At 39.5% G+C, this 26352-nt stretch overlaps 1 protein-coding gene and 1 pseudogene across 1 annotated transcript; both read right to left on the minus strand.

Annotated features, from left to right (window-relative positions):
* Positions 1–5496: 5496 nt before the first annotated feature.
* LOC128094952 (olfactory receptor 52N2-like) lies at positions 5497–6447 on the minus strand. Its single transcript, XM_052713574.1, has one exon. It carries the CDS (start codon positions 6445–6447, stop codon positions 5497–5499), a length of 951 nt encoding a protein of 316 aa, XP_052569534.1.
* A 16724-nt stretch (positions 6448–23171) lies between these two features.
* LOC128123878 (ubiquitin carboxyl-terminal hydrolase 17-like protein B) lies at positions 23172–24157 on the minus strand (annotated as a pseudogene).
* Between the last annotated feature and the right edge of the window lie 2195 nt (positions 24158–26352).

A 26352-nucleotide genomic window follows, 5' to 3' on the forward strand; every position in this document is an offset into this window, starting at 1 on the left:
TAAACAAAAGCAACTAAATTTTCATATCAAGGTTCCATCCTACAGTCTGGGGATAGTAGGAGTATAAAGAGGCTTCCAGACTGCTGAGGAGTTTGAGACAATTGTGAATGTTTCAACGTTTTCAGACCTGCTGAAAGCTGGAGGTCTGGAACCTGACTCCAATTTAGACAACTATCTTCTGTTGGGAAATTGACTGTTATGGAATGACTAGCTAAGCAATTCAGAAACAGAATATTCCTTACAAGGTTTTTCTCTTTTTGGGTTTGCTGTAAACTGAGATAGCTCTTAATAGAGTTGTTATAAAACATCTGAAATGCATAGCAACAGAAGTCACTAAATCCCAGAGTTGAGAGCCATTAAAGAATTAAACTCTTGTTTTTCAAGAACTTTTAGAATGATAAGCTCTGAATTTTAGAAATGATTTGCGTACTTTGTCTAGTTAAGAGAATCTAATACAGATAGTGGTGATAATTAAGAGTAAAAAGTAGAAAATTCTGTTTGTTAGAAAATGTTAAATCTCTAAGTGTTAAGAAATTTTTAGGTGTTAAGTTAGATATATGCTAATGGTAGCCCTATAAGTTTGTAAAATAGAGCTATAGAATTTCTTTAAGAATATAAGCTTGCAAGAAGTGTCTAAGGTAGTCCTAAAACATGTAGTAATAAGCTTGTAAGAAAAGATGCTAGTTGTAAATGTAAGTTTAAATAAGTATAAGATGAATATAAGTAAATAAGGTAGTCTTAGAGTTTCATTAAGGATATAAGTAAATAAGTATATAAGTATGTTATATGTGAGTATGTAAAAAGTGTAAATGTTGAATGTGAGTCTAAATGCTTTGCAAGATATGTTACATGTGAGTTTGTGAAACAGTGTAACTATTGAGTGTGAATCTATGCTTAACGTACATGGTAAAAAAAAAAAAAAAAAGAGAGACAGAAGTTAGTGTCCTAACAGACTGCAAAGCAGACAGTCTGAGAGGTTTTCAAAAGCTCCAGAAAACTCTAAGAAGATAAGAATGGTGGATGCCAGAACGGCACAAGGCATCCGCAGCTGAGATCCATGGAAAATCAAAGCAGCACAGAAAAACCCAAGCTAACAACAAAAACTGCAGTTTAAAATATTACTGTAATTAAGAAGGTCTCTGACTTGAGAATGAAAGTTGCAGAGATGCTTGTTGGAACTAAAATTGTTAACTGCAAAAAGTTTTGGTTGTAAAACATCTCTTCATATTTGGAAGTTGAAGTCTGATATCAGAATTTACTTTTTTGAACTTTTTGAACTTAAAATGAGAAAACTACAAAAATTTTTGTTATGGATTTCTTCATATTTGGAAGAACTTTTGCTCCACTCCTTGGCATCTCTATAAATACCCTGGGGCAAAGACAGTCCCGTCTCCTTGGAATAGGTTCCAGGCCCTCTCGAGGCTATCCTTTATTTTCTGTTTATCTCCGCAATATAAATCCTTCTAACTAATATTTCCTGCTGCTCGCACTCAAGAAAACTCTGGGGAACTGTGGGGTTGGTGGGTAAATGCCCTGCATAGGATACTGAGAGGTTAATAGCTTGATGAAAATAACAAACAAGGCAATGGCAGAGCTGGGATTTTTAGAGACTGTGCTTCCAGCATCTTGCATTTTGAAGGCTACAATATGCTAGACTATTTACCCCCATGTCTGAAAATGTAAATGTTTCCAGCATAGTATTTATGACCATGATGGTGAAAAGTCCTGGGTGCTAACTCACAAGAGGGCTCAGCAGGTACAGTGCATGTTTGTAAGCCTGATGAACTGAATTAGACCCTGGAACTTGCAGTGAAAGGAGGAAATAGACTCCTGAAAGTGGTCCTCTGACCTGTGCACATGCATGTACACATTTGTACACACTACACAAACAGTAATAATTAGTATGTGAAATACAAGGATCTGCCAGACAAACTTCAGTGGTTCCATCATTTATAAGCTATTTTACCCCCGGGTTTGTTCCCTTTGATAATGGGGACATAGGGTTTTTTTATGTTCTTTGCTCCATGGTGACCAAGTTAAATATCTACACTGGTTAACATTTACAAAGACATTCTGAAGCCCCAAGATTATTCATGTAACCCTTCATGTGGTTACACAGCACTTTCTTTTCAGTGTGTTAATAAACTTTACTTAGATTACCATCTCCAAATATGGTTATGTTCTTTTAGAAAGTGTCGTCATGATAGACATTTTAGTTAACTATATACATCTTTGGATACAAGTTTCTCAAAGTAAAAGTGGCACTATTAAATGATCTAGTAACTTTTGCTGTCTTTATCTTATGGGTTTATTGCAGCACTATTTACAAAACTGGAGAAATGTTAGACTTTTAGATTGTTTACAACTGAGGAATAAAGATAATGTGGTGTATTTATACAATGGAATAGTATTTGTTCATAAAAAGATAATGGAATTGTGTCATTTAGCAAAAGACATAGATGAGACTTGAAGTCATGTCAAGTGAGATGAAGCATTCCCTCACTATTACTCACTCGTGAGATAGGAAACGTTGATCTCAGAAGAGAGAATGGACTAATCACTAATGATCACCACAAGCCAAGGAAAGTCAGGAGCAGATGAAGAAATATTAATCAGTGGATTTTAAGTTAAGTAGATAGAAATAGAAAGTTCTGTTGTACCATTGCACAGAGTGACTATGGATATCAATCTACTGTGCATTTATAAAGGAGATTTTGCAAGTTTTACCATAAATTATATTTGAAGACCTATGTATGTTTAGATTGATTGAAAAGTTATACATGTATTGAAACAACACTGTTACTCTCCTCTTTCTATGTTTTTATCAGTTATTTTAAAGAAAAGTCTAGGCTGAGAAAATACCTCAATTGGTAACATGCTGGTCTTCCAAGAATGGAAACCTGACTTTGTCTTCTCAGTGGTTCTCGCAAGCTAGGAATGATGGCAACTGTATGCTTGTACTCTCAGCACTGGGGAGGCAGAGACAGGAAGATTCCAGGGCTTGCTGGACAGCTAGCCTAGGCAACTTGACAAGTTCTGGGCCAGTTATCTCTGAAAATAAAAACCAAAGGGAAGAAAAGGTGGAATGTACCCGAGGAACACATCAGAGGTTGTCCTCTGGCCTACACACTTACTTGGTTGTAATGTAGAGGGAGAAGAGTGGAATTTGACAGTGACAGTTAAAAAAGTGCCAGTGTGTCATTTGGCAGTCATGGGTAAAACTGGAAATCAGGCTAAGTGAGATAAATCAGACATAAAGCATCTCCTAACACTTAAACTGTTAAATCTAAAATGGTGTGGAACCTCCTCTCCACATAAAAACAGGTTAAGTAAATAGAGGAAAGGGGAACCTACTCAGTTAACGATGGTGGCAAGTCTCTGCTCTTGGAAACTAAGTTATATCATATGGAAAAAGACTGTGCAATTTATAAAGTTATACAATGTGGAGAAAGGCTGTGTGTTCTATAAAGTTGCAACACATACAGTTGTTTATGCCCAATATTCTAGTTTCTAGAGAATTTTTTTTGAGACGAGTTTTACTTTATAGCTCAAGTTAGGCTGAAACTCGCTGTGTCCAGATCTGCATCAAACTCAGAATCCTTTTGCATCAGCCTCCAAAGTTCTAGAGTTACAGCTATTGACATCCACACCCAGCACTAGTTTCCAATGAAAAAGTTTTCAGGTGGATAACAGGCCTCTTTTATATTGAATTAAATGGCTTAGACTCATCTTAAATGCAGAAGTATGGAATTCAAACCTACACTCCAAAAAGCACATAGAACAATTATGCCTCCTTATTTACCCTTGGATAAGCAAGCCATGAAGCTGCTGACTGTACTATGTATATTCTTTGTATTTCATTTTCTTTATATCCACATACTGCACATCCACACAAGTGAGGAACTATTGGCAAGAGGGTGCTGGGAGGGTAGAGACCCTTTATTTCAGATGTGGCCCGTTAGTCTGCCTGTTTTCCAGTAGATGGCTCTACACTCAAGCACATACTGACAGCACTAAGTGACAGCACTCAGTGGCTCTTAAAAAGAGTAGTGAAGTTGGGAGGGAAAGGGGGAAGGTATAAAAAGAGTTGGAGGGAAGGGACAAAGATTGGGTTCATTCAAAACCCGTTATATTCACATAGGAGATTCTCAAGCCAAAAATAAAATGGAAAAAAATATTGTGATATGGACAAAAAACAATAAAATAGCAGTTTAGGGAAAGTTACATTGTGTTTAGTTTGACTGTGTTTACATATGGCTAATGTTGAGAGCACCTAGTCAAGTTGACCAAACCCAACAGTAATTCTAAAACACAAAAACTTTACTGATGACAATTTTGTTTTATAAAGACAGTTTGCAAAGTTGGGTAGAGTTCCTTAAAAACCTCAGATTCTGCTTCTAAACATGTGACAATTATATTACAAAATATGCATGGTGTGATCAATGTTTCCCAAGAGCTTGTCCATGTGCCATGTGATATTAAAATATATTCATGTTAGCAGATAAGAATATTTTTATCAACATAATTATTTCTACCTATCCATATTGCTTTCATCAAAACATTTCTTGATGACTCCAATCATTTTTCAACATGTCTTCTCTTTCTCTCTTTTCAATTGGTACTATTTCTGGAAATACCTTCATTTTACTCCCATGTATTGTTTCTCTTATTTCTAGAAATCTAATGAGGTTCTCTTTTCCACTCTGTCACTCTGCTGTTTCTTCCTCTACATTTCAGCCAGGTAAGGCTGTCAAGCCCAGGCCTCCTTGCTCAGCAGACTATGTAGATGCTCTTCATATCTTTCCCTCCACTTACAAATTCTCTCCTTTAGCAGATGTCACATAGTGACATTGTATCTTTCAGAATTCCTCAGAACTCAGACTATGGTGACCTTCAGCACCTACACCACTACAACTTCCCTCACACATGCACTGGCACTGCTACAGGAGTCAGATGTCACCCAAATTCCAAAATGTCACAGACATTGTCCCTAGAGTGATTTCTGCCTTAAAATTTTATGACAGTTATCTTGAAAGGACAATGAAACTCAGAAGAAACTTCCTGGGGAAGTGTGCCTGCTTCCCTGCAACGTGGAGACAGTTTATCTGCCTTCCCACTACTATGGCATCTTGAGGCTACCAGACATCTCATTTCCACCTGTACCCTCCTCAGACGCCTAAGCATATGTGCAATAATCACCAAGGGTTCACTTGAGGTTGCCTATGCCAGCATCACTGTTCTGCATGTGTTCTGTGAGCTCTGACTAAGGCACCTTATGCTAGAAACATACTTGTTTCCCTATCTTTCTTTCTATAAAATTAAGGATTTTGTATTCAACATTCTGTTACTGTTTTGTGCATCCAATGACAGAATATTCACCTGTATTTTCTACTGAGCTCACGGTTTGAATTTTTCAAATTCAAACCTTTCTCCATTGATAATTTTCTGGATATTTATGTTAAACACAAACTTTGTTAGCAGATATTTATCCCACACTCAAATATCTTTTTGTCTAACAAACAGTTTGATCACTCCTTCACGGATCTGCTTAGTCTTTACTCCATATACTATTGGATTCAAGGTGGGAGGCAGCAACAGGTACAGGTTGGCTATAAAAATGTAGACATGATGGGGTATAGTGCTTCCCCCAAAGCGATGAGTGAAGAAGTTGAAGAAGGCTGGGACATAGGTGATAACAATAGCACATATGTGTGATGTGCAGGTACTGAAGGCTTTATGGCAAGCATCTGCAGAAGACAGCTTTACCACAGCATGGATAATCATGGCATAAGACATGGAGATACAGAACATATCAAAGCCCCCAATAAACACAGCAGCTATAAGACCATAGATAGCATTAATCTTAATATTACCACAAGATAGTTTGGCCACAGCCATGTGGTCACAATAGGTATGGTGGATGAGGTTTCCTCTACAGTATGGAAGACGCTTGATCAGGAAAGTAAAGGGGATCATGAGTAGCGCACTTCGAATGAGTGTCACCAATCCAACCTTGGTAATCACAGTGTTGGTGAGGATGGTGGAATAGCGTAATGGATAGCATATAGCCACATAGCGGTCAAGAGCCATAAGCATGAGTACACCAGACTCCATGCCTGTCAACATGTGGATGAAAAACATCTGTGCGAGGCAGGCATTGAAATCAATCTCCTTGAGACTGAACCAAAATATGCATAACATACTGGGGACAATTGTATTACATCCAGAAATATCTGTAGCAGAGAGCATGGCTAGAAAGTAGTACATGGGCCGATGCAGGGCCTCCTCATGGATGATGAGGTAGATAAGTCCACAGTTACCTGTCACAGCAGTGAGGTACATAAAGCAGAAGGGCAGGGAGATCCAGATGTGTGCAGCTTCCAACCCGGGAATTCCATTGAGGATAAAGTATCTTGGTGTCAGGCTGGAGGTGTTGGCCCCACTCATAGTGATTAGTAGAAAACAAGTAACACCCTAGATGGGTAATAGTGTCCTGTGCTGAAGACAGCAGTGAAAAGATTTTTTTTCTAGACACAAAACATATTTTTCACAACATAAACAAATAAGAAATACATATTTTCCATCCAGACCACATTCTTCTATCCTACTCCTATTTCTAATTTTGTTACTAAATTAAGAGTGCAAATTGGCGTCCAAGCCCTGGGCTGGCTTGGCTTTATACTGTCAAATCTGTTGACACATGCTAGTTCATACTCCTAGGCCAGTCATTAGTGCTTGATTTCATCCCTTCAATCCATTTCCAGATTATGGACTTCATTTGAATATCATTGAATTTGTGAAATCACATTTCCCTTATCCAGGAAATCTTTTCAGGATTGTCTGCTGGGTTACATTTATTAAATCATGTGAGCATGACATACTATGCGAATCTGTTATGAGGTTGACATGGTTAAACGCTTGTCTAAATTTAGCAAGTCTGGATTTTCCAAATCTGAGAAATCAAAGGCAGAAATATAAGCATGTTTTTGTACATGACAAGGCAAAAAACAAAGTTACAACTTACAGAGCATAGTCATAATGTGTTTTCCAATTTATCTTTTTTCTTGCTGGCAAAGGGAAGAATTTTTATATCTATATTTAATGAATAATTTTTTCATAAAAAATTTTATTTGTACTTCATTAGTGTAGAAAGACCACGATGCTTCTCATACCACAACACTCAGGACACACCAAGTTATTCAAATACATACTTATTTACCTTGACTAAACGAAAGTGCAGTTTAATAAAAGATATACCAAAGATAGAGTTCACAAATTCCTTATCAGACCCTCAAAAAAAAAAACACCAAAACAAGAAAACTTGAACACAGTCTAGGCTTAATAGGAATAAGCTTTACCATCAGTGCGAGAAGTCCACTACACAGAGGATGCTTAGGACAAACGGGGAGGGGGAGGCAACAGGAATACAGAAAATAAAAATAAAAAAGACGAATTTTTGAACTATAGGAAAGATTTTAAAACCACACTGCTGTCCTACACAAATCCTGTTTAAAGGGGTTTTAAGAGTTACATTTTAATCTATCAATGAATGATTTTTTAACTTTAATTCTACATCTATGTCATTTAAAATGATCATATATAAATAAGCTTAAATATATATCATGCTGTCTGTCAAACTATAAACTGAGTTTGTTCTGTGGTCATCTTGTCATCATCCAAATAACCTTAGGCTCTTGTATTCAGAAGAATGTAGTTCTTACTAAGCTTTAGCTACTGTTTAAGGACCATTTGCTTCCCATCTTTTCTGCTTTGAGGATCTGTAGAAAACCTTCCTAATGAAAACCATTAGAGTATCTTTCTGAGGCAAAGTGCAATTTTTAAAACTTCAAATTGAACTTTCAGTTATTGCTTAGCTTACATTATCAAGTTGAAGTATCAATTTTCCTTAGGTCTGTGTTACAGTGTTTGTATTTTCTGCAATGTTTGAATCTGCAAACACCCTTTTCCTAATTTGCATTGCTTCTCTTTCCTTTTCATTCCAGTGTAACTAGATAGTTCTCCATTTTTTTCATATTAAATGTTATTCATATGGAAATTCAGTACATTTCAAAAGCATTTGCACCAAATGTAAAATGCTTTTAATAGTAAATAAATTATGGAAAATTTCAACACAACCGAGAATACCAAAACCAACTATATTAATACCAAAACTACATATATAGTTAGTATGATTTTTTTTTCTATGAGAGAAACTTAAATAAAATCATGTCTAACTATCCTTTACTACTTCCTACATCTTTACCATCTAATTCAGGGCAAAATACAGCGTCTCTATATTTGCTTGGAAAATACCATGAAATTAGCATGCTTTTAAATCTCTGAATGCACCCACCACTGCCCTAAATGAGACCACGTCAGTCCACCTATATCTATTGCAGGCTTCTCAAACTCAACAAACATGTTCTTCTGGACCCCCCCCCCCATTTCAACAGCTCACTCTCTTCTGAGAACTGTGACAAGTGCTTCAACAGTTCCAGGTGTCTGCTCAGAGTTAATACAAATCCTTTCCACCTTCCAACTTAATAATGTAACTCGGAGATTTCCTATCCCCTCCTCAATCTTGGCCTCACTCTGCCTGTCCTAGCTTTTCCATCTCTGTAGCAGGTGTTCTGTGTTGTTACTCCCTGGAAAGTGAATTTCCATCTATTTGATTCATTGCTCTATGTAGCACATAGAAAAATACATGATGAAACGAGTCAATAAATTGCCAAACCCCTTTTGGATGGTTTTACTACTAGAAAATTAATATCTTAACGAATTGATGTTAAAGTGAACATTGAAAAATAAGAATTCGTCTCAAAGAAGACAGACCTGATTTCAAGATGTCTTCAATAACCTTAAAGACTTTTTAAAAATGAAATCAAAGCTATTGATAATTGGAAAGTAAATGTACTAGATCCATATAATTACCCTTGCATTATATACAAACTGTAAGAATATGTGTGTATACAAATATTTCTATGTACATGTATACAATACATAATGACAGAAAATAAGTCTGGGTTCATATAATATTGTTCATCCCAGCTGATAAAGTATCCTAGGGCGACTGTAAAGTCACTGAAATCGCATGTTTTCCATTGAAGGGAAAGCAGCCAGTGTCGGGAGAGTGCTTGTCAGTAAGTTGGGTTACACAAATCACAGGAACTCCTTATTCTCCATGCTCTAATGCATTTTGGTTGATAAAAATTCTTACCACTTCTAAGGATCACTCTAACAGCTGTGGAAAGGACAGACCTGTCTCTTTAATTACATAGAAATAAACTTGGCAGTGCTATAATCTTTAGTCCTTGTCACATCAGTATGTTGGAGTCCCCATCTCCCAGTACCCAAACTGCACCTGATTTTTACCCCATCCTCTACCTTGAAAGCAACTTACAAACTTCAAGAATTCTACAAAGTGAGATAATTCTCTATATTCCCTGCTCAACCACTCCTGACTCAAGTCCCTGTGTAATAGTAGTATTTTTGTCCTATGCATTTTTTTCTGAGCTGTACAAACTCACCTCAATGCTACATGGTTTTAAATCCCCATTCAAGACTGCTACTACTAAGAACTGTTGTATTTAAATAACGAGTCTAACAAGCTTAATATTTTCTCTGGAGACATTTCAGGTAGTGGATAAAATGTTTTGGGCATCACAGGTAAAGGTCCCATAGGTCTCTGATGGAGGGAAGGTAAATGTATCACTGTGAAAACATCTATATTTAGAACACATTTGAGTGGGATATTGGCAGCTCTCGGACTGCGCTAAGTTTTTCCTGATGAGCCATGGGAAGGTAGAGATACTTTCTGGCATTTGATTTGAGCAGGGTATGGGCAGCTCTCAGATTGCCCTGATTTGTCAATATCCAATCCCCAGGGCTGCTCAAGTTCAGTTTCATAACTTTACCACATACTGTATATGCATCTCAAAGTTTACTAAAATTATTGAGGAAACAGTTTATGAACATTCTATGTTAAAATAGATATTAAAAATAGAATTCATTAAAACACATTTTCTGCAATCACATTAGTTTATATGTCCATGGGGGAACAGTGCACAGTTAAAATGCACTGGTTCTCCACCCTCACCCTTCCCTACTTTGGTACAAAAGTATCAATTTTTAAAAATTCTAATTCCATACAGTAGCCCTTGATCATATTTAAGGTACACTGAAGGTGGGGCTTAAATTTTATCAGAAGTAAACACATTTCTGATCTGGAATCATGGAACAGCACAAATAGCTTAGTATTAACCTTTGGGTAAGTGAAAGTGTTTCCTCTACAGAAGGTGAACACAGTGAGCAGCAATCCAGTGCAGGTAGTGTCGCTTTCTTCTAGAACAGCTACCATTGCCAGAAGCTCAAAAAATCTACATTTTTTGGTAGTGAACAGATCACAGTCGGGGCTAGGGAAGCAATTCAGTGTAGTAGTGCTTGTCTTGTGTACACAAAGCCTTGAATTTGATTCCCAGTGCCACATAAACCAGAATTTAGTAGGGCATGTCTGTCATCTCAACATTCAGGACATAGAGACAGAGGAATCATAAGTTCAAGGTCATCCTCAACTGCACAATGAGATCAAGGCCAGCTTGGGATACATGAGACCTTGTCTCAAAAGGAGCAAAAGCCAAAGCATGAAATACAAACATCAAGCTGTAAGTCTGTAGGTACCGCCCCATAGCACAGTGCAATATAACTTCATTATGGAGCAGACAGTGATAATAAATGATAAACTAGGAGTAAATGTGCCTCTGAAAATATGCCTTTGTACAATATTAGTAGCATTTGATAACCTAATACATCAACAAATGCACAGAAATCACTCATGCTCAAGGTCCTGGAAACATCTAGAAATCCCAAGCCAAAGATTGTATATCACAGCATCCTCATTTAGCAGGATCCTCTTCTGGTTTTGCTTTGTTTTCCAATAGAAAATGGTATAAATAAAGTATATCTGCTTATTAATTGTGTAGATACTGTGCAGATTTTTATAGTTATTATGTAATGAAGAGCTGTGAAAATTAAAGGTATATACTTGACTTACAATATGTTTATGTATACACACATTAGCATACTTGAAAAAATTGATGTCAGGTGTTAGTGAGGATGCGGAGTAGTTGGAACACTCAAGCACAATTAGTGGAGATGTAAATGGCAAAATCATGTATTATGGTGCCAAGGTTTGAAACAGGAACCTTGTTCATGCTAAGCAAGGACCCCAGCATTGACTCTGACCTAGCAAAATCACTTTGAAGAGCATGTGACAATTTTTTTGAAAATTTAAAGATAACCCTACTGTATAATTATCTATTCTGGTCCTATATAAATGAACAAACCAAATGTGTATGTCTATACAAATGCTTTACTGTGAATGCTCAGTGTAGGCTAAAAATTAAGTGTTAAGTGGCATATAAATATCTATTGATACTGATAATTCAATAAATTGTGGCTGGTCATACAATGATAAAAAACAGTCACAGAAGTCCAAACCCCAGCCAAGAATCTACTAACAATTGATTGGGGAGGGAATTCCGTTTTCATCATGGATAGGGTCCTTAGTGGCTATGTTAATGCTCTAGTAGATAGCTCTACACCCATGCACATACCGAAAAAAGAGCACATGAGATTAGAAGTAATAGTGGTAGGGGTATGGGGAGGGGTTGGAAGGGAAGGAATAGCAGATGAATTTGATTATTTATATTTTTAATTAGTTCTTTGATAATTTTGTACAATGAGTTTAGTTTTGATCATAGTCATTCTCCCTCCTCCAATTCTGATTCACCCCCAACTTCCCTTCTCACCTAACTGTCACGTTTTCCTATCAAGGCCAATCTGTGCTGCCTAAATTTTCTTGGGTAGGTGGACTTCCACTGGAGTAATTGACTCTATGCTATTAGAGAAAATGGATGCTTTCTTTCTCAGCAGCTAAGAATTGTCAATAGCTCCTCAGCTACAGGTAGAACTTCATACCCAACTCCTTTTGCTATGCTTGGATTTGGTCTGGTTTAGTCTTGCACAGGTCTTATGCATGCTGTCACAACTGCTTTGAGTGCATATGTATAGCTGCCCTGCTGTGTCCAGAAGACACTGGTTTCTTGAAGTTGTCCACTGCCTATGGTGCTTACATTCCTTCTGTACTCATTTTCTGCAATGATACTTGAGCTGTTGGAGGAAGGGGTGAAATGTATATATTTAAGGTTGAACATTTTGCAGTCTAAACTTTGTTCAGTTGTGGGTCTCTGTGTTGATCATCATCTACAAAGAGAAGGTTCTCTGATATGGATTGAGATGTACCTTAATCTATGGGGAAATGGTAAATCATAAGGAGTTGGTTTAATATTATCTCCAGTTAGCAGAATAATAGATTATTTCCTAGTGTGGTAGTTTGAATGTAATTAGCCCACATAATCTCAAAGGGAATTGCACTATTACGGAGTGTGGCTTTGTTGGAATGGGCATGGCCTTGTTGGAGGAAGTGTGTCACTGTAGGGGCAGGCTTGGAGATTTCCTATGCTCAGGACACTGCCCACTGTCTCAGTCAACTTCCTGTTGCATGCAAGACATAAGACTCTCAGCTACTCCAGCACCATGTCTGCCTGCATGCTGCCATGCTCCCTGCCATAATGGTGATGAACTGAACCTCTGAAATTGAGTTCTCTCAACTAAATGTTTTCCTTATAGGAGTTTCTTTGGTCATAATGTCTCTTCACAGAAATAAAAACCCTAAGATGGAAGTTGATACCAGGGACTGGGGTATTGATGTGATGAGACTGACCATGCATTTGTTTGGAGTAATATGGACTTTGGGACTGTGAATTAGAAAAGCAGCTGAACATTTTAAGTGCTGCTTAATGGGCCATACTAATAGGAACATAGGAGACAGTGCTGCTGAGTATGATTTGTTGAACTATAGGGGCTCACTCAAGAGGTTTCAGAGGAGAATTTTAGAATGTTGCCTAGAGATCATTCTTGTGATATTTTGGTGAAGTGGCTGCTTTTTGCCTTTGTCCAGAGTCTGCCTGAGGTTAGAGTGAAGAGTTTTGAATGAATTCAGCTGGCAGAGGAAATTTCAAAACAGCCGAGTAAAGACTCTATTAGAGATAACGCTATTAATCACAAAACAAAGATTTATAATGAAAAACAAGCAAGGCGAGCAGAGTAAATTACAAAATGTAAATTTTGAGGAGAAAAAGAGCACCAGGAAGTGGAACGAGATCTAAGTCCTGTGTTCAAGGAGATAAATGGATTAAGAAATGGAATAAAGGGAGTGGTGACCTCAGAGCAAGATCCCTCCCAGTTAAGTTTCCTAGTGTGAAAAGGACTTAAAGAAAAATTTAGAGCTGTGTGTGTGGTGGTACACACCTTTAATCCCAGCACTGGGAAGGCAGAGGTTTGTGCATCTTTGAGTTTGAGGCCAGCCTGGTCTACAAAGCAAGTTTCAGGACAGCCAAGCTTAGGCAGTGAAGGACAGAAAGCTGATGAAGATGTAATTGAGAGGGCCATGTTCCAGTCCCAGCAAGCAGCAGACCTTGGCAGCTTCAGCCACATGGTTCTGGCTTTAGAGTTAAGGATAGAAGAAACAGCTTATGGAATTTGCCTCTGTGCATTAAAGAAAGCCACTGAGGTTAGGCATGTTTCAGGGGTGTCTGTGAATGAAGGAGGCCTAGTAGAAAGGCCATTGTGTAATGCTGTGAAGTTGAAGCCTAGATTACCTTGGGGAACCCAAGATGTTGGAGATGCCAAAGATGTGGGATACTTGCTAAGGAAAGATGCTAACAGGGAGTTGAACCAGCCAAAGAGAAAGAAATGTGCTGCAGTCAACAGAGCTGAATGGAGTTGGAGCTCTGAATAGTGTCAACATCAGACATGAAGGTTCAGAGTTTGGAGTTTGCCCAGCTGGTGTTTGGTCCTGCTTTGGTCCAGTATTTCCTCACTATGCTCCTTTCCCTACATTTTGGAATGGTAGTGTATATCCTGTGCCATTGTATGTTGGAAGTATGTGATCTGCATTTTTATTTTAATTTTACAGAGGATTACAGTTAAGAGATTGCCATGAGTCTTAGAAGAGAATTTGAACTTTGGACTTTAAAACATTGTTGACTATGATAGAATATGGGGACTTTTAAAGTAGGATTAAATGCATTTTACATTATGATTGTTACAAGCTTATAGAGGCCAGGTAGTGGAATGTGGTAGTTTGAAAGTAATTGACCCCCATAATCTCATAGGGAGTGTTCTAATGTGGGTCTCTGCATCTGCTCCTATCAGATAACACTTGATAACGCTGATCTGATGATAATTGGACCACACACCAATCTATGGGTATAGCAGAATATCATTAGGGAGCATTTCATTGTTTTTGTTTTTGCTGTTTATATTTTGTTCTATCCTGGGTCTCTAGGCTGTCCTTCCTCTGGTTCCTGACCATCCAGGCAGCCATCAGTCATAGGTTCCTTCTTGTGGCATGAGCCATAAATTGGACAAGTTATATGTTGGCAATTCTCAGAAGTTCTGCATTACCATTACCCCAACATATCTTTCAGACAGAACAGATTGCAATTCCAAGTTTTTTTTTTGAGGGGGGTGTTGAGACAGGGTTTCTCTGTGTAGCTTTGGAGCCTATCCTGGAACTCTCTCTAGACTAGGCTGTCCTTGAACTCAGATCTGCCTGCTTCTGCCTCCCAAGTACTTGGATTAAAGGCAAGTACCATCAGTGCCTGACCTACAAGTCAAAGTTTTTGTGGCTCCACTGATGTTCCAGTCCCAGTGCTAGGAGCCTTGCCTGGTTATATGGCATTTAATGTTTAATAATCTAAAACTTTTCATTAGAGTGAGACACATCTGATCCTGGCAGCACCAATTTACTTCAAAAGAAGATGATGGGCATCAAAGAACCTCCATATGGAGTTTGTTTTCTTTGTGGAAAAAGCTAGCAATTTGGGCAAAGAAACTGCTCTTTCCTCAATTAGTGACAGTATACTGTCCAAATTGAACAGGACACAAAAGAAAGCAACTGCCAAACTTTGCCAAGACAAAGTAGGACAATCCTTCAAAATACACTGCTTCTTAGAAAAGTTTATCAGATATGCTAGACCTGTAGGCCAAGGATAAATGTCCAACATCACCAAAGACCTTTCAGTGACTATCCAGGCAGCCAGATGTCCCTGTCATTGGGTAACATTTCACCCTTCTGGGGTTTTTGATGGAGTTAAAGACTAAATAATTCAACTAAAAGTTTTGCTTAGTTATGATAAAAAATAAATTAGGTATAAAACTTAAGACTCACAGAGATAAGATAAATAATAGAATATTTTCTCTAAATTTACCAAATACAAATGGACTGGATATTGTAACTGTAATTCTTACTTGATAACTGTTTTTGTTGTATATAATTTAACTATGTTAAAGGTAAAAACTTCCTTTTTTATTTAGACAAAGGTCAAATGCTGTGGAATGACCCTTCTGTACACTGTGAAAATGTATTGCTCTTGTTAATAAAAAGCTGATTGGCCAATAGGCAGGATTTTCGGGGCAGAGAGAATTCTGGGAAGAAGGGCAGAGTCTAAGGAGTCTCAAGCCAGACACAGAGGAAGTAGAATGTGTACAAAATGAAGTAACAACCCATGAGCTACATGATAGAACTTAGATAAGAAATATGGGCTAATTAAAGTTGTAAGAGCTAGTTAGTAATCCTGAGCTACCAGCCGAACACTTAAGTCTCCATGTTATTTGGGAACTGGCAGGCAGGAAAGAAAAGTCCACCTACAATCTTTTTCAGTTCCATCTATTTGCCTGAAAAGTTCATATCATTTTTTAACAGATGAGTATTCCATTGTATAAATTTTCTCTATCCATTCTTCAGTTGAGGGATATCTAGGTTGTTTCCACTTTCTGGCTATTATGAATAAAGCTGCAATGAACATGGTTGAGCAAGTAAGTGTCCTTGTGGTAGGATTGAGCAGACTTTGGGTATATGCCCATTCCCAAGAGTGGCATGGCTGGGTCTTGTGGTAGACCAACTTCCAATTTTCTGAGGAACTGCCATATTGATTTCCAAAGTATTTGTACAAGTTTGCACACTCACCATTAATAAATAAGTGGTCATCTTACTCTACATCCTTGACAGCATGAGCTGTCACTTGTGTTTTTGAACTTAGCTATTCTGACAGGTGTAAGATGGAATCTAAGTCCTTTTAATTTGCATTCCCTGATGGCTAAGGATGTTGAAGATTTAAGTGTTTCTCAGCCTTTTGAGATTCTTCTGAGAATTCTCTATTTAGATCTATACCCTGTATTTTAATTGGATTATTTGGTTTGTTGATAGCTAGTTTCTTGATCTCTTTATATAATTTGGATATTTGTCCTCTGTCAGATGAGTGGTTGATGGAAATCTTTTCTGATTCTGTAGACTGCTGTTTTGTCCTATTGATGGTTTTCTTTGTCTTAAGAAACTTCTCAGTTTCATAAGGTCCCATTTGTTTTCAGTGCCTATGCTATCACTGTTCTGTTCAAGAAGTTGTCTCCTGTGCCAATGAGTTCAAGGCTAGTCTTCATTTTTTCTCCTTTTATGGGTCAGTGGATCTGGTTTTATGTTGAGTCTTTGATCCACTTAGACTTGAGTTTTGTCATCCAGTTAGACTAGCAAGCATCATTGAAGATGCTTTCTTCTTTTCACCCTATTTCTGGCTTCTTTATCAAAAACCAGGTGTCCATAGGTATGTGGAGTTAAGTCTGGGTCTTTGATTCAATTCCACATATTTTCCTTTATAAGAATAGATGAGAAACAATCCTAATCCATAATTTTACCAGTGACATCAACATTACTTGTGTGTTATGGGTTCACTACAAATAGAAAAGGTTAAATTTGTGGATATTGTGAACATTTGTGTCATAATTGAATAGCAATGTGTACATGTCTATAAAACTTCATAGTGTGTCTCAATATCTACCTTCCATGATTTGAATTACATATAAGTAAAGTTGTCTTAAGAACAATAATCAATGTTTTCAATTAAAAAATAATTATACAATTGCCAGCAAGGACACAAACAATTTCAAAATCTATAGGAAAAGTAACCAACTGATCTAGAGTACAGAGAACATCTTTTGGTTAAGAATATTTATAGGTGCCGGGTGGTGGTGGTGTATGCCTTTAATCCCAGCTCTCGGGAGGCAGAGCTAGGTGGATCTCTGAGTTCGAGACCAGCCTGGTCTACAGAGCGAGATCCAGGACAGGCACCAAAACTACACAGAGAAACCCTGTCTTGAAACCCCCCCCAAAAAAAATAGGGTTTCTCTGTCTAATAGTTCTTGCCTATCTAAAAAAATATATATTTATACAGTAGATGCTGTAACACAGTGTTAGTCCAGTGTGGGAAAGCCTGTAGATTAAATGATAAACACAGCAACAAATATCTATAAAAATCTAGAGCAAACATACACAGTGGTCAAGTATTGGGAATGAATCCAAGATTATCTTAACATTAATAAATTGCACCACAAACAGGTACAATACAAAAGCCATGATGCAGAATCTACAAGAGGTTTGCAATATCTTGGGCTCCTAGATGGAAATTGAGTTTAAGTTGTGTCTGAGCAGTGACTTGTCTCACATTGGAACCCACATTGTTTGTGAACTCACCAAGTAGTCAACTGAGCCATGAAATCGATGAGATCCTCTGGCCTTTACATACCACAGGGCTGACATTACCTATGAAAGTATCAGCTCTGCTCCTGATCCTTGTTATTGAACATTCTCTTATTTCAATGAGAGACAGGCAGAGTTAGGATAACCGTCAGTGATTATCTCAGGATACCCTGGGCTTTAGTCATCAGAATTTCATTCCTTATGGTACATGTACCTGAATGTGTGTATGTCAATTAGGCCAAAGAATTTGCTAAACACACTGGGTATTTCCAAAAGAGACCTACAGATTGTCCTTTCAGTGGTTATCACAAGGTGCTCATTATCAGTATGTGATCACAGAAACTCTTATAAAGGAAAACATTTAATTGGATCTGCCTTACAGTTTCAGAAGTTTAATCCATTATCATGGAGGGACATGCTGGTGTGCAGGCTGACATGGTGCTACAGAAGAAGCTGATAGTTTTATGTCTTGATCCAAAAACCACAGAAGACTGTACAACACTGGGCATAGCTTGAGCATATGAGACCTTAAAGCCTGCGGCCACAGTAACACTTTCTCTAACAAGGCCACACATCCTAATAGTGCCACTCACTGTGGGCCAAACATTTAAACAGTCTATGGGCGCCATACTTAATCAAATCACCATAGTATTGAAGTGTGAATCTATTTAGTCTTAATAAAAACCCAGAGTCAGATATTAGGGTAAAAGCTGAAAGATCAGAAGCAGAGCAGCCAGCCACCAGAGAGTTCTTCTTACCTCTATGAATCCTCAGACCAAGTGGGGAGGTGGGCAAGATCCTGCCTCCTCCCATGTTATATTTCTCTCTCCACCTCCTTAGTGCTAGATCAAAGGCATGGTCCTCCCATGTGCTGGGATCAAAAATGTGAGATCCTAAGAGCTAGGATCAAAGGTGTGAGCCATCACTGCTCGGCTCTGTTTCTCTTTTAGACTGGTTCAATCTTGTGTAGCCAGGGTGGCCTTGAACTCCTGATCATCCTGCTTCTTCCTCTCAAGTGCTGGGGTTAAAGGTGTGTACCACCACTGCCTAGCCTCTATGGCTAACTAGTGGCTAGCTCCACCCTCTGATATGATTTGTCAAAACACAAACAAAATATCATACAGTAGACCTGAGAGTAGATTGGGTGACCATTGGGATTGTAGATTGTCCCTGGAATATAGGTTGTATGAAAAATCCCATGGTCATTGGCATGTGAACACTACTACACAGTATAATATCTAGAAAAACTTTATTTCTGAAATGTCAAAATTTCACACAATATGACAACTAGTAGATAGTTGTGAACATCGAAGTAATTGAAAGTACACACTACAATTTCACTGATAATGACAACTGATAGGACAAAGACATTTCATCAGAATGGCACACTTCAGAGTCCAAAGTCCATGTTAAGGTCAGGCTAATTGCACAAGGATGTGAATCCATCCATGATGGGAGTTTTCAGTGGTACAGTCATTTAGAACTGAGCATAATGTGTTATAGTCCTCTATTTAAACTTTCAAAAAAGAATATATGCATCAACTTTATACTGTGTCAGTCTGAAAGCATACTTCAAGTCTCAGCATGGAGATTACATTTTCTAATCATGTGGTGGTTCACTCCCAGTCACTATCCTCTGAAGAGACCTGAAGGTACTCAGAGAGGACACTCACTGGGACCTAGGAGAATATCCTCACTTTTCTCCAGGAAGGCAGGACTCTCAGGAGGAAGGGTTTGCTTCTCAATGGGAAGTGATGAGGACAACGGCGGAAGAGCTTTGCTATGTGGCAGTGGTTGGGCAGTGTTATGACTGTTAGCTTGGTGTTTTGTGAGACTCCTAACAGTGGGAGTGGGTATGTCTCTGACTCTTTTGTCTGCTCTTGTGACTCTTTTCCTCCTATTGAATTACCTTGTCCACTCCTCAATATGAGGGCATTAGCCTTGTCTTACTGTATCTTATTTTGTCATGGTTGGTTAATGTCTCTTGCAGACCTGCCCTTTTCTGAAGGGAAATGGAAGGGAAGTGGATCTGGGGAAGAGCAGAGACTGGGGGGGATGATCTGCGAGGAGTGGTGGGAGAGGAAACCATGGTCAGGATATATTGAGTAAGAAAAGATTAAATATTCAATTGAAAAAGAAAAGTGAAAAAAATGACCTTGAACCTACAGTCTATTTCTAAAAAGTCTTTTATATTTCTATAAAAATACATCCATAATGAGGGGACTGAACATTTGCCCAACTTTACCAAGCACATTAATGAAGGAGCTATACCCTCAAAAAAAGACCTCTAATTCCCAAATAATAGCCCTTTTTATAGTTCAGTACTGTGACGAAACCCACTAACATGGTGCTATAATAGCCCGTCTCCTGTAAATATCTAATTGACTCAGGAAAGTAGGTGTGGTTTATGCAAAGCAACTCTGAAGTTGGATCTTCATGGGGTCAATTTCCCTGGAGATAGATTCATTTCCCTAGGGTCTTAAGCTTGCATTTTCATTGTCATAGAAATGTAAAACCATATCAAATTAAAAAAAAAAAAGATGAGTAGAACTGCCATTAGAAGACTTTCACTCCTGTCTTAGGCAGGACTTCAAATAAGGGAGTGTGGAACTCAACCCTGGTTTTTAAATTAGATATTAGGATGGGAAAGGAAAGGGCCCAGAGGCAACATTCCTTTTAGAAGGACAATTTTTTGTTCCAGAGATTATTGGGTACTTACTGGTTTCACTACATCTACTTAGTCACTTAGGATCTTAAAATCTCTACACTCAAGACCACTTGACCTATGGCTTCCATTTCCTAACATTTTGTATTTTAGATATACATACATAATGATGAACACATACACTTTTCAAGTAAACAATCACATCAATGATATTCTGTATTTATCTTATTGACAGTGTTGTCAAATGGGAGGAAAATGCTTGCCATTTCAACCACAGTTTAAGTCTACTGTCTTGACCAATACACTTTCAGGAAGCAGAAGCAGGAGGATTTCTATCTATTCCAGTCCAGTCTGGGCTACATAAAGAGCTCCAGGCTAGCCAGGGATATCTAGTGAGACCCTATGTGTGAGAGAGGAGAGAAGGAAGGAGAGTAAGGGTGAGAGTGTGGGTGAGTAGAAGGTGAAGATGGATGGGGGGAGAGGGAAAGGGAAATGGGGATGGAGGAGGTGGAGGTAGAGATAAGTGGAAGGGGGTATAGGAAAAGGATTGATGTAGAAATTGCAGAGGAGAGGCAGCTTAGGGGAGAGGAGAGAAGGGGGAGGCAGGGTGAGGAGTGGGAAGAGGACAAGGATGTTGACAAAGAAGGGGAGAAAAAGGAGAGACACAGAGAGAGGTATTCTGTTATGGTTTCTTTTTGAATAGTGGTTGCAGCCAGGCAGTGGTGGTGCACACCTTTAATCTGAGCACTCTGGAGGCAGAGGAAGGTGGAACTCTGAGTTCAAGGCCAGCCTGGTCTGCAGAGTAAATTCCAGGACAGCCATTACTACACAGAAAATCTGTCTGGAAATAAACAAAATGGTGGTTGGAGTACAAGGGTAAATGTGTGACATACTAAACAGTGAGTTTTCATCTAGAAATTATGCACAGATTCAGTAGAAAACATGCTTTCAGAAAGAAAGAGATATCTAGAAAATGAGGTCACAAATTGTACAATATCAGTTGGCTGGGATTCACTTTGTAGTATAGACGAAATGATTCCTATAGAAAACCTCCTGCCTCAGACTCCAAAGAGGTAAGATTAATATTTAGGTAGACCACACCTGGAAAGTCCTACTTTGTGTTTGTTTGAGAAAAGCTCTCTCATGGCCCATACTGACCTTGAGCTTGTTCTCTATGCAGGCTGGCTTCAATTCCTGACCATCCTGTTGTCCTTGATTTCCTGAATAAAAAGAAAACAAAATAACCAAAGAAATTTATTTGAGTGACATGACAAGAATGTGTGGCCTACTAATGCCTATCCCACAATATACCTGTTTCCATTTTTCTACCTCCCTAACATTTTCAAACCTGATGCTTAGGTCCTTGACAATGAAGCATTCTGTGACATTTTCACTTTAAAAATGATTAATGCTGTCAAACTCTGTTCAAGAAAATATACCTTGTGAGTACATACCATGCTTGTATCTTTGTGTCTGGGATACCTCACTCAGGATGATTTTTTTGTTATTCTATTAGCCTGCCTTTTTTTAAACAAGACAACTAATACTCCAGTGTTTAAATGTACCACATATTTTTCCATTCTTCAGTTGAGGGATGTCAAGGTTGATTCCAGTTTCTGGCTATTATGAATGAAGCCACTGTGAACATTGTTGGGAAATTATCTCTTAAGTAAAGGATGATCATGCTACAATCCACAGACCCAGAGAGGCTAAGTAACAAAGAGAGCTCTGTGGGGGACAAAATGATCTCTCTGGGAAGGTGAAATAGATTTTGTTGGTGGACTGGGGTCTAGTGGGGATGGGAACATGTAGTACAAATCTTAAAAGGTCTTAATAAAGAACAAACCTGATGCCAGGTATTGGAGTGAACGCTGGAAGGTCAGAGAAACAGAACAAGCCACAGCTTCCTCACCTTGCCAATTCCTCAGCTGATCCTGTTTCCTAAGACTGGAAGCCTCTGTGTCCTCATCCGAATGGATCTCAGCTAAACTGCTGCTAAAAAGTCTAAAAGCTTAACCAGGCTCTAGTTCCTTGTCCTCACGTGTTAAATACCTTTCTGCTTCCTGCCATGACTTCCTGTGATTGAAGGCTCTTGTTACCACGCCTGGCTCTTTCCAGTGTGGCCTTGAACTCAGAGATCCAGAGAGATCTCTGCCTCTGGAATGCTAGGATTAAAGGTGTGAGTGCCACCATTTTCTGGCCTCTATGTCTGTCTAGTGGCTGTTCTGTTCTCTGACCCCAGATAAGTTTATTAGGGTGCACAATATTTTGGGGAACACAATATCACCACACAAACCCAAAAGAAAGATTTTACAGGAAATAGCTGTGGAAGGAAGATTGGCCTGCACATTGCTGGCTGAACAGCAATCCTGCTTTAAAAGCCTGTGGGAGGGGAGTTGTCTCTGCCATGCTCAGATTCAAAGAGGTCCAGTAGAGGCCTCTGTAGATCTCCCCTAGGAAACCAGAAACTTTGTGGGGTTTGACTCATCCTAGGACCCTGGGAAGTCTCTTCCACATCCAAACAGTAATTCTTAGGGACTTAGCCAGACTAGACAAGGAAACAGAAGAAGGGTGAGACACTCTGTCCTTTCTGGGCCACAGGTCCGAATCTCCTGCTCCAAGGGCTTCTTCCAGTTCAGATATGTCCACAGAATGCAGGGTCAGTAATTGCAGTGAGCCCTAGTACACAGGTGGAGGCTTCCACCCTTGCTTCTTTTTCTTGCCTCTTGATGTTCCTCCCTGACTGCAGAGCTGTCCAGTGTTCATGGCTCCCTGAGCAGGCAGGAATCTGGCAGAATTGTGATATGGGTAATTCTCCTTGTAGGGAACTTTCCTGTCCTAGTGCCCAGTGTATCAGAGCTGGTGAATCGCAACCACACTGGCTGGCAGAGTGGGTTCAACTCTCCTGAGGTTCAGCACAAGATTCGGCCGCTTCTGTTCCTGAAGCACTTTCCTGTCGTGTAAGGAGAATTCTATGGCTGCTCTATTCTCCATGTGTCCTCGTGGTTCTTCAGCTCCCACCCAAGATCCTCTGTTGAGATTTCTGTTCTGGGGTTGTCCAACCTGAGCCTGGTTGACTGTGCCTACTGGCCCCTTGACACTGTCCTTCTTTAGCTCAGTCTCCCGGACGTAGAAGAGCACATATGCAGGCTCACTCAGGACAGAAGTCACATCCCACCTCTCAACCTTAGAATCGTCCATCTTATACCACTTCCCACTGCCAGCTCTGACATAACAGAAGTAATGTCCAAAGTGACAAGTCACACTGGCATGGACCAGCACAGCGTCAGTGGTCCTCCATTAGGCTGAGACATATATGGCCACAGGTCAAGGGACTCCGTGCAGCTCACTTTCCTGTCCACTTTGCCACCTGTGAAGTCTGAGAAGTGATTCAATACCAGCAGGAGAACCTTCGAGGCAGTTTCAATTGTCAGGGTCTTTGAGGCTGGCGTCTTCTCCTGGCAATGGTCACAGTGGTAGGCATTTTTCCCACACAGCTCTTTGGGCTTCACTAAATCCTCCAAGGCTTGGTTCACACTCTGAGCTGTGTTGATATCCAGGGGGATGTCTAGAAAGGGGTTAACAGAATCTGAGGTGCCCTGGCAGCTGAGACACTTGATTTGAGATCTGCATGAGCCTCCAAATATCTCATGGATCTGGGTGCTATCTTCAGAGGGGGCTTCTGAGTGCTTGCTCCCTTGAAGGCAGGATTCATGCATGGCATTCAAGGTGAGCATTAGAAACTCATGGGCATCATCCTGCTTGTCCTTGTGGAAAGTGGCAGTCAGTTTCTTTGGGGGCTGCATGACATCCCTGGAATGGATTAGACTCTGGGTCATGTGAGTTTCACGTGAGACATGATTGCTTCTAGCAGCACTGCTCTACTCCTGAGAGGATGCTGGGAATCAAAGACACTCATTATGGAATTTGTCATCTTCTTGACAAAGAATTTCCCTTGCCTCAACTGCTTACAATAAACATGCTGATCAATATGGACGAGTGGAACAAAGGGAAAAGCCACTGCTGAACCTTGCCAAGACAGGGTAGGACAGTCTTTCAAATTTTCCTGCTTCTGAAAATGGTCTGTCAGATATTCCAGGCCTGTAGCCAAAAGTGGATGCCCCAATATTGCAGAGAAACATGGGGTGACTGTCCAGGCAGCCATCTGTCTCTGTCATTCCTTTCATGTTTTGGAAGTTGCTTGCTTGAATTTCCTACTTACTCAGGTAATACTATTTTCCTTCGCAGGTCTTTGATGGGGTTGAAGGCTAGATAATTAGTTACATTAATCTTGTATCTTAGCTAAGAGCATATGAGGTGCAAGATCTTGGTCCTTCAGGATATGTTAACACCCTTTCTCCTAGATAATGTTATCATTGTTCTTATTGTATATAGTTTTGTATTAGGTTTAGAGCCTTCTTATTTCGAAAAAAAGACAAGGGGAAGTGTTACAGGAATTCATTCTGCCAAAGGCTTTTGGTGTACAAACCCTAGGGCACAGCTTTCTCTCTGCATACATGATCCCCTAAGAGTGGATGCAGTTGAGTGGTGAACTCTCTCTTGGGTGGTGAAGACTAGTTCAGGCAGCATGAAGCCGCATGTGATCAGTCCCTAACTTTCCAAAGACTCTGTAACTGGATTTACCATATCCTGTATTTACCATATCCTGTATTTGTGACTGTATTTCCCTATTTCTTAATAAATCCCTGACACCTTTTAAACAGACTCTCGTGAATTTTGCTAACAAGAAATGACATTGTGAAGGGGCATCGAATATGACTGATATGAAAGAAAATGTCATTTCTGTAATAAGAGTTATGGAAATGGCAATGACAGCTGGGTAGAAGGGACTTAAGATGTGGGAAGCGCAGGCACTTAGCATCTTGAGCACAGTTTCTACTGAGATTGGCTTTAACAGAGAGAGGAAGCAAAGTCAATGGTGAAATGTTCAAACCTAGATCACTTACCCTTGAATGTGCAGGAAAGGATTAAATGGTAGAGAATCCTTTCTGTCTTAAGGTTAGTAGTGACTACAAGTCTACAAAAAGGTTTATACTCAACTCTTTCTTGAAGCAGAAGCTTTTGAGTAGAAAACACATGTTGGGGTGGTCTTCAGGTCTTTCAGAAAAACAGTTGATGTTATTTGGTCACAGTCAATTCAGCAATCATTGACAGGTATTGCCATGAATTCCTGAACAGAACCATGGATGTCATACACGTGAACAAAGCACTGAGAAGCTGCTACAGTCCCCACTGTCCATAGGTGCCCGAGTCCCCCACTTCCTTCAGACTATGTGAGCTCCAGTAATGTTCCAACACCCCCCTTCTCCCTGACCATGTGCCACATTCACACCCAAGTCTGCCCCATTCACCCACCACTCTGCAGTGCCCAGTGGAGTCTGACTAGTAGGAAGGAGTCAATGCTCACCCATAGCACATCAGCCTCTCTTAAACTCCTTAACAATAAACAGGTCACTGCCATGTCCCTCCAGGAACTGTAGCCTCCTTAGGCTCATGCCTGGGCCACAGCAATGTTTTCCTTAGGCTGGCTTCTGGGCTACTGTGACTGATTCCCCCACCTTTCCCCTGCCTTGTTCCAGCTGTGCTGCTCCAATAGCCCCTCCTTCCATCCTAAATGCCTTAGCCCCAAAAAGCCTCCTCTTTTCAGCCCAGTGCTGCTCCCCCTCCCTTCATAAAGCCAAATTCTCCACTGTTGATACCCAAGTAAGCCACAGTACAATTTATGGCCTTGTGATAACACCTTTCTCTGCCAAGGCCCTTACCGCTTTCCCACCTTAAACTTCCCGGTCCTGATACCACATCTAGCTTAAACCTACTCATACAAGAACTGTAATATTCTGTAATAAAAAAAGTTAACTATATTTATGGTCTGTGGTCTATTTTCATGCCCAAAAATCTCCAATTAAATCTTCAACTCTAACTTTAAGGCTCAACCTTAACAGGGATAAAGCTGCAAGTCCAATTCTTATGAAAGCTATATTAACTTATGAACTCTTTAAGATAAAGCATACAA

Source organism: Peromyscus californicus, unplaced genomic scaffold (assembly GCF_007827085.1).
Source record: "Peromyscus californicus insignis strain IS unplaced genomic scaffold, ASM782708v3 Scaffold_4__1_contigs__length_199733344, whole genome shotgun sequence".
NCBI lineage: Eukaryota > Metazoa > Chordata > Mammalia > Rodentia > Cricetidae > Peromyscus > Peromyscus californicus.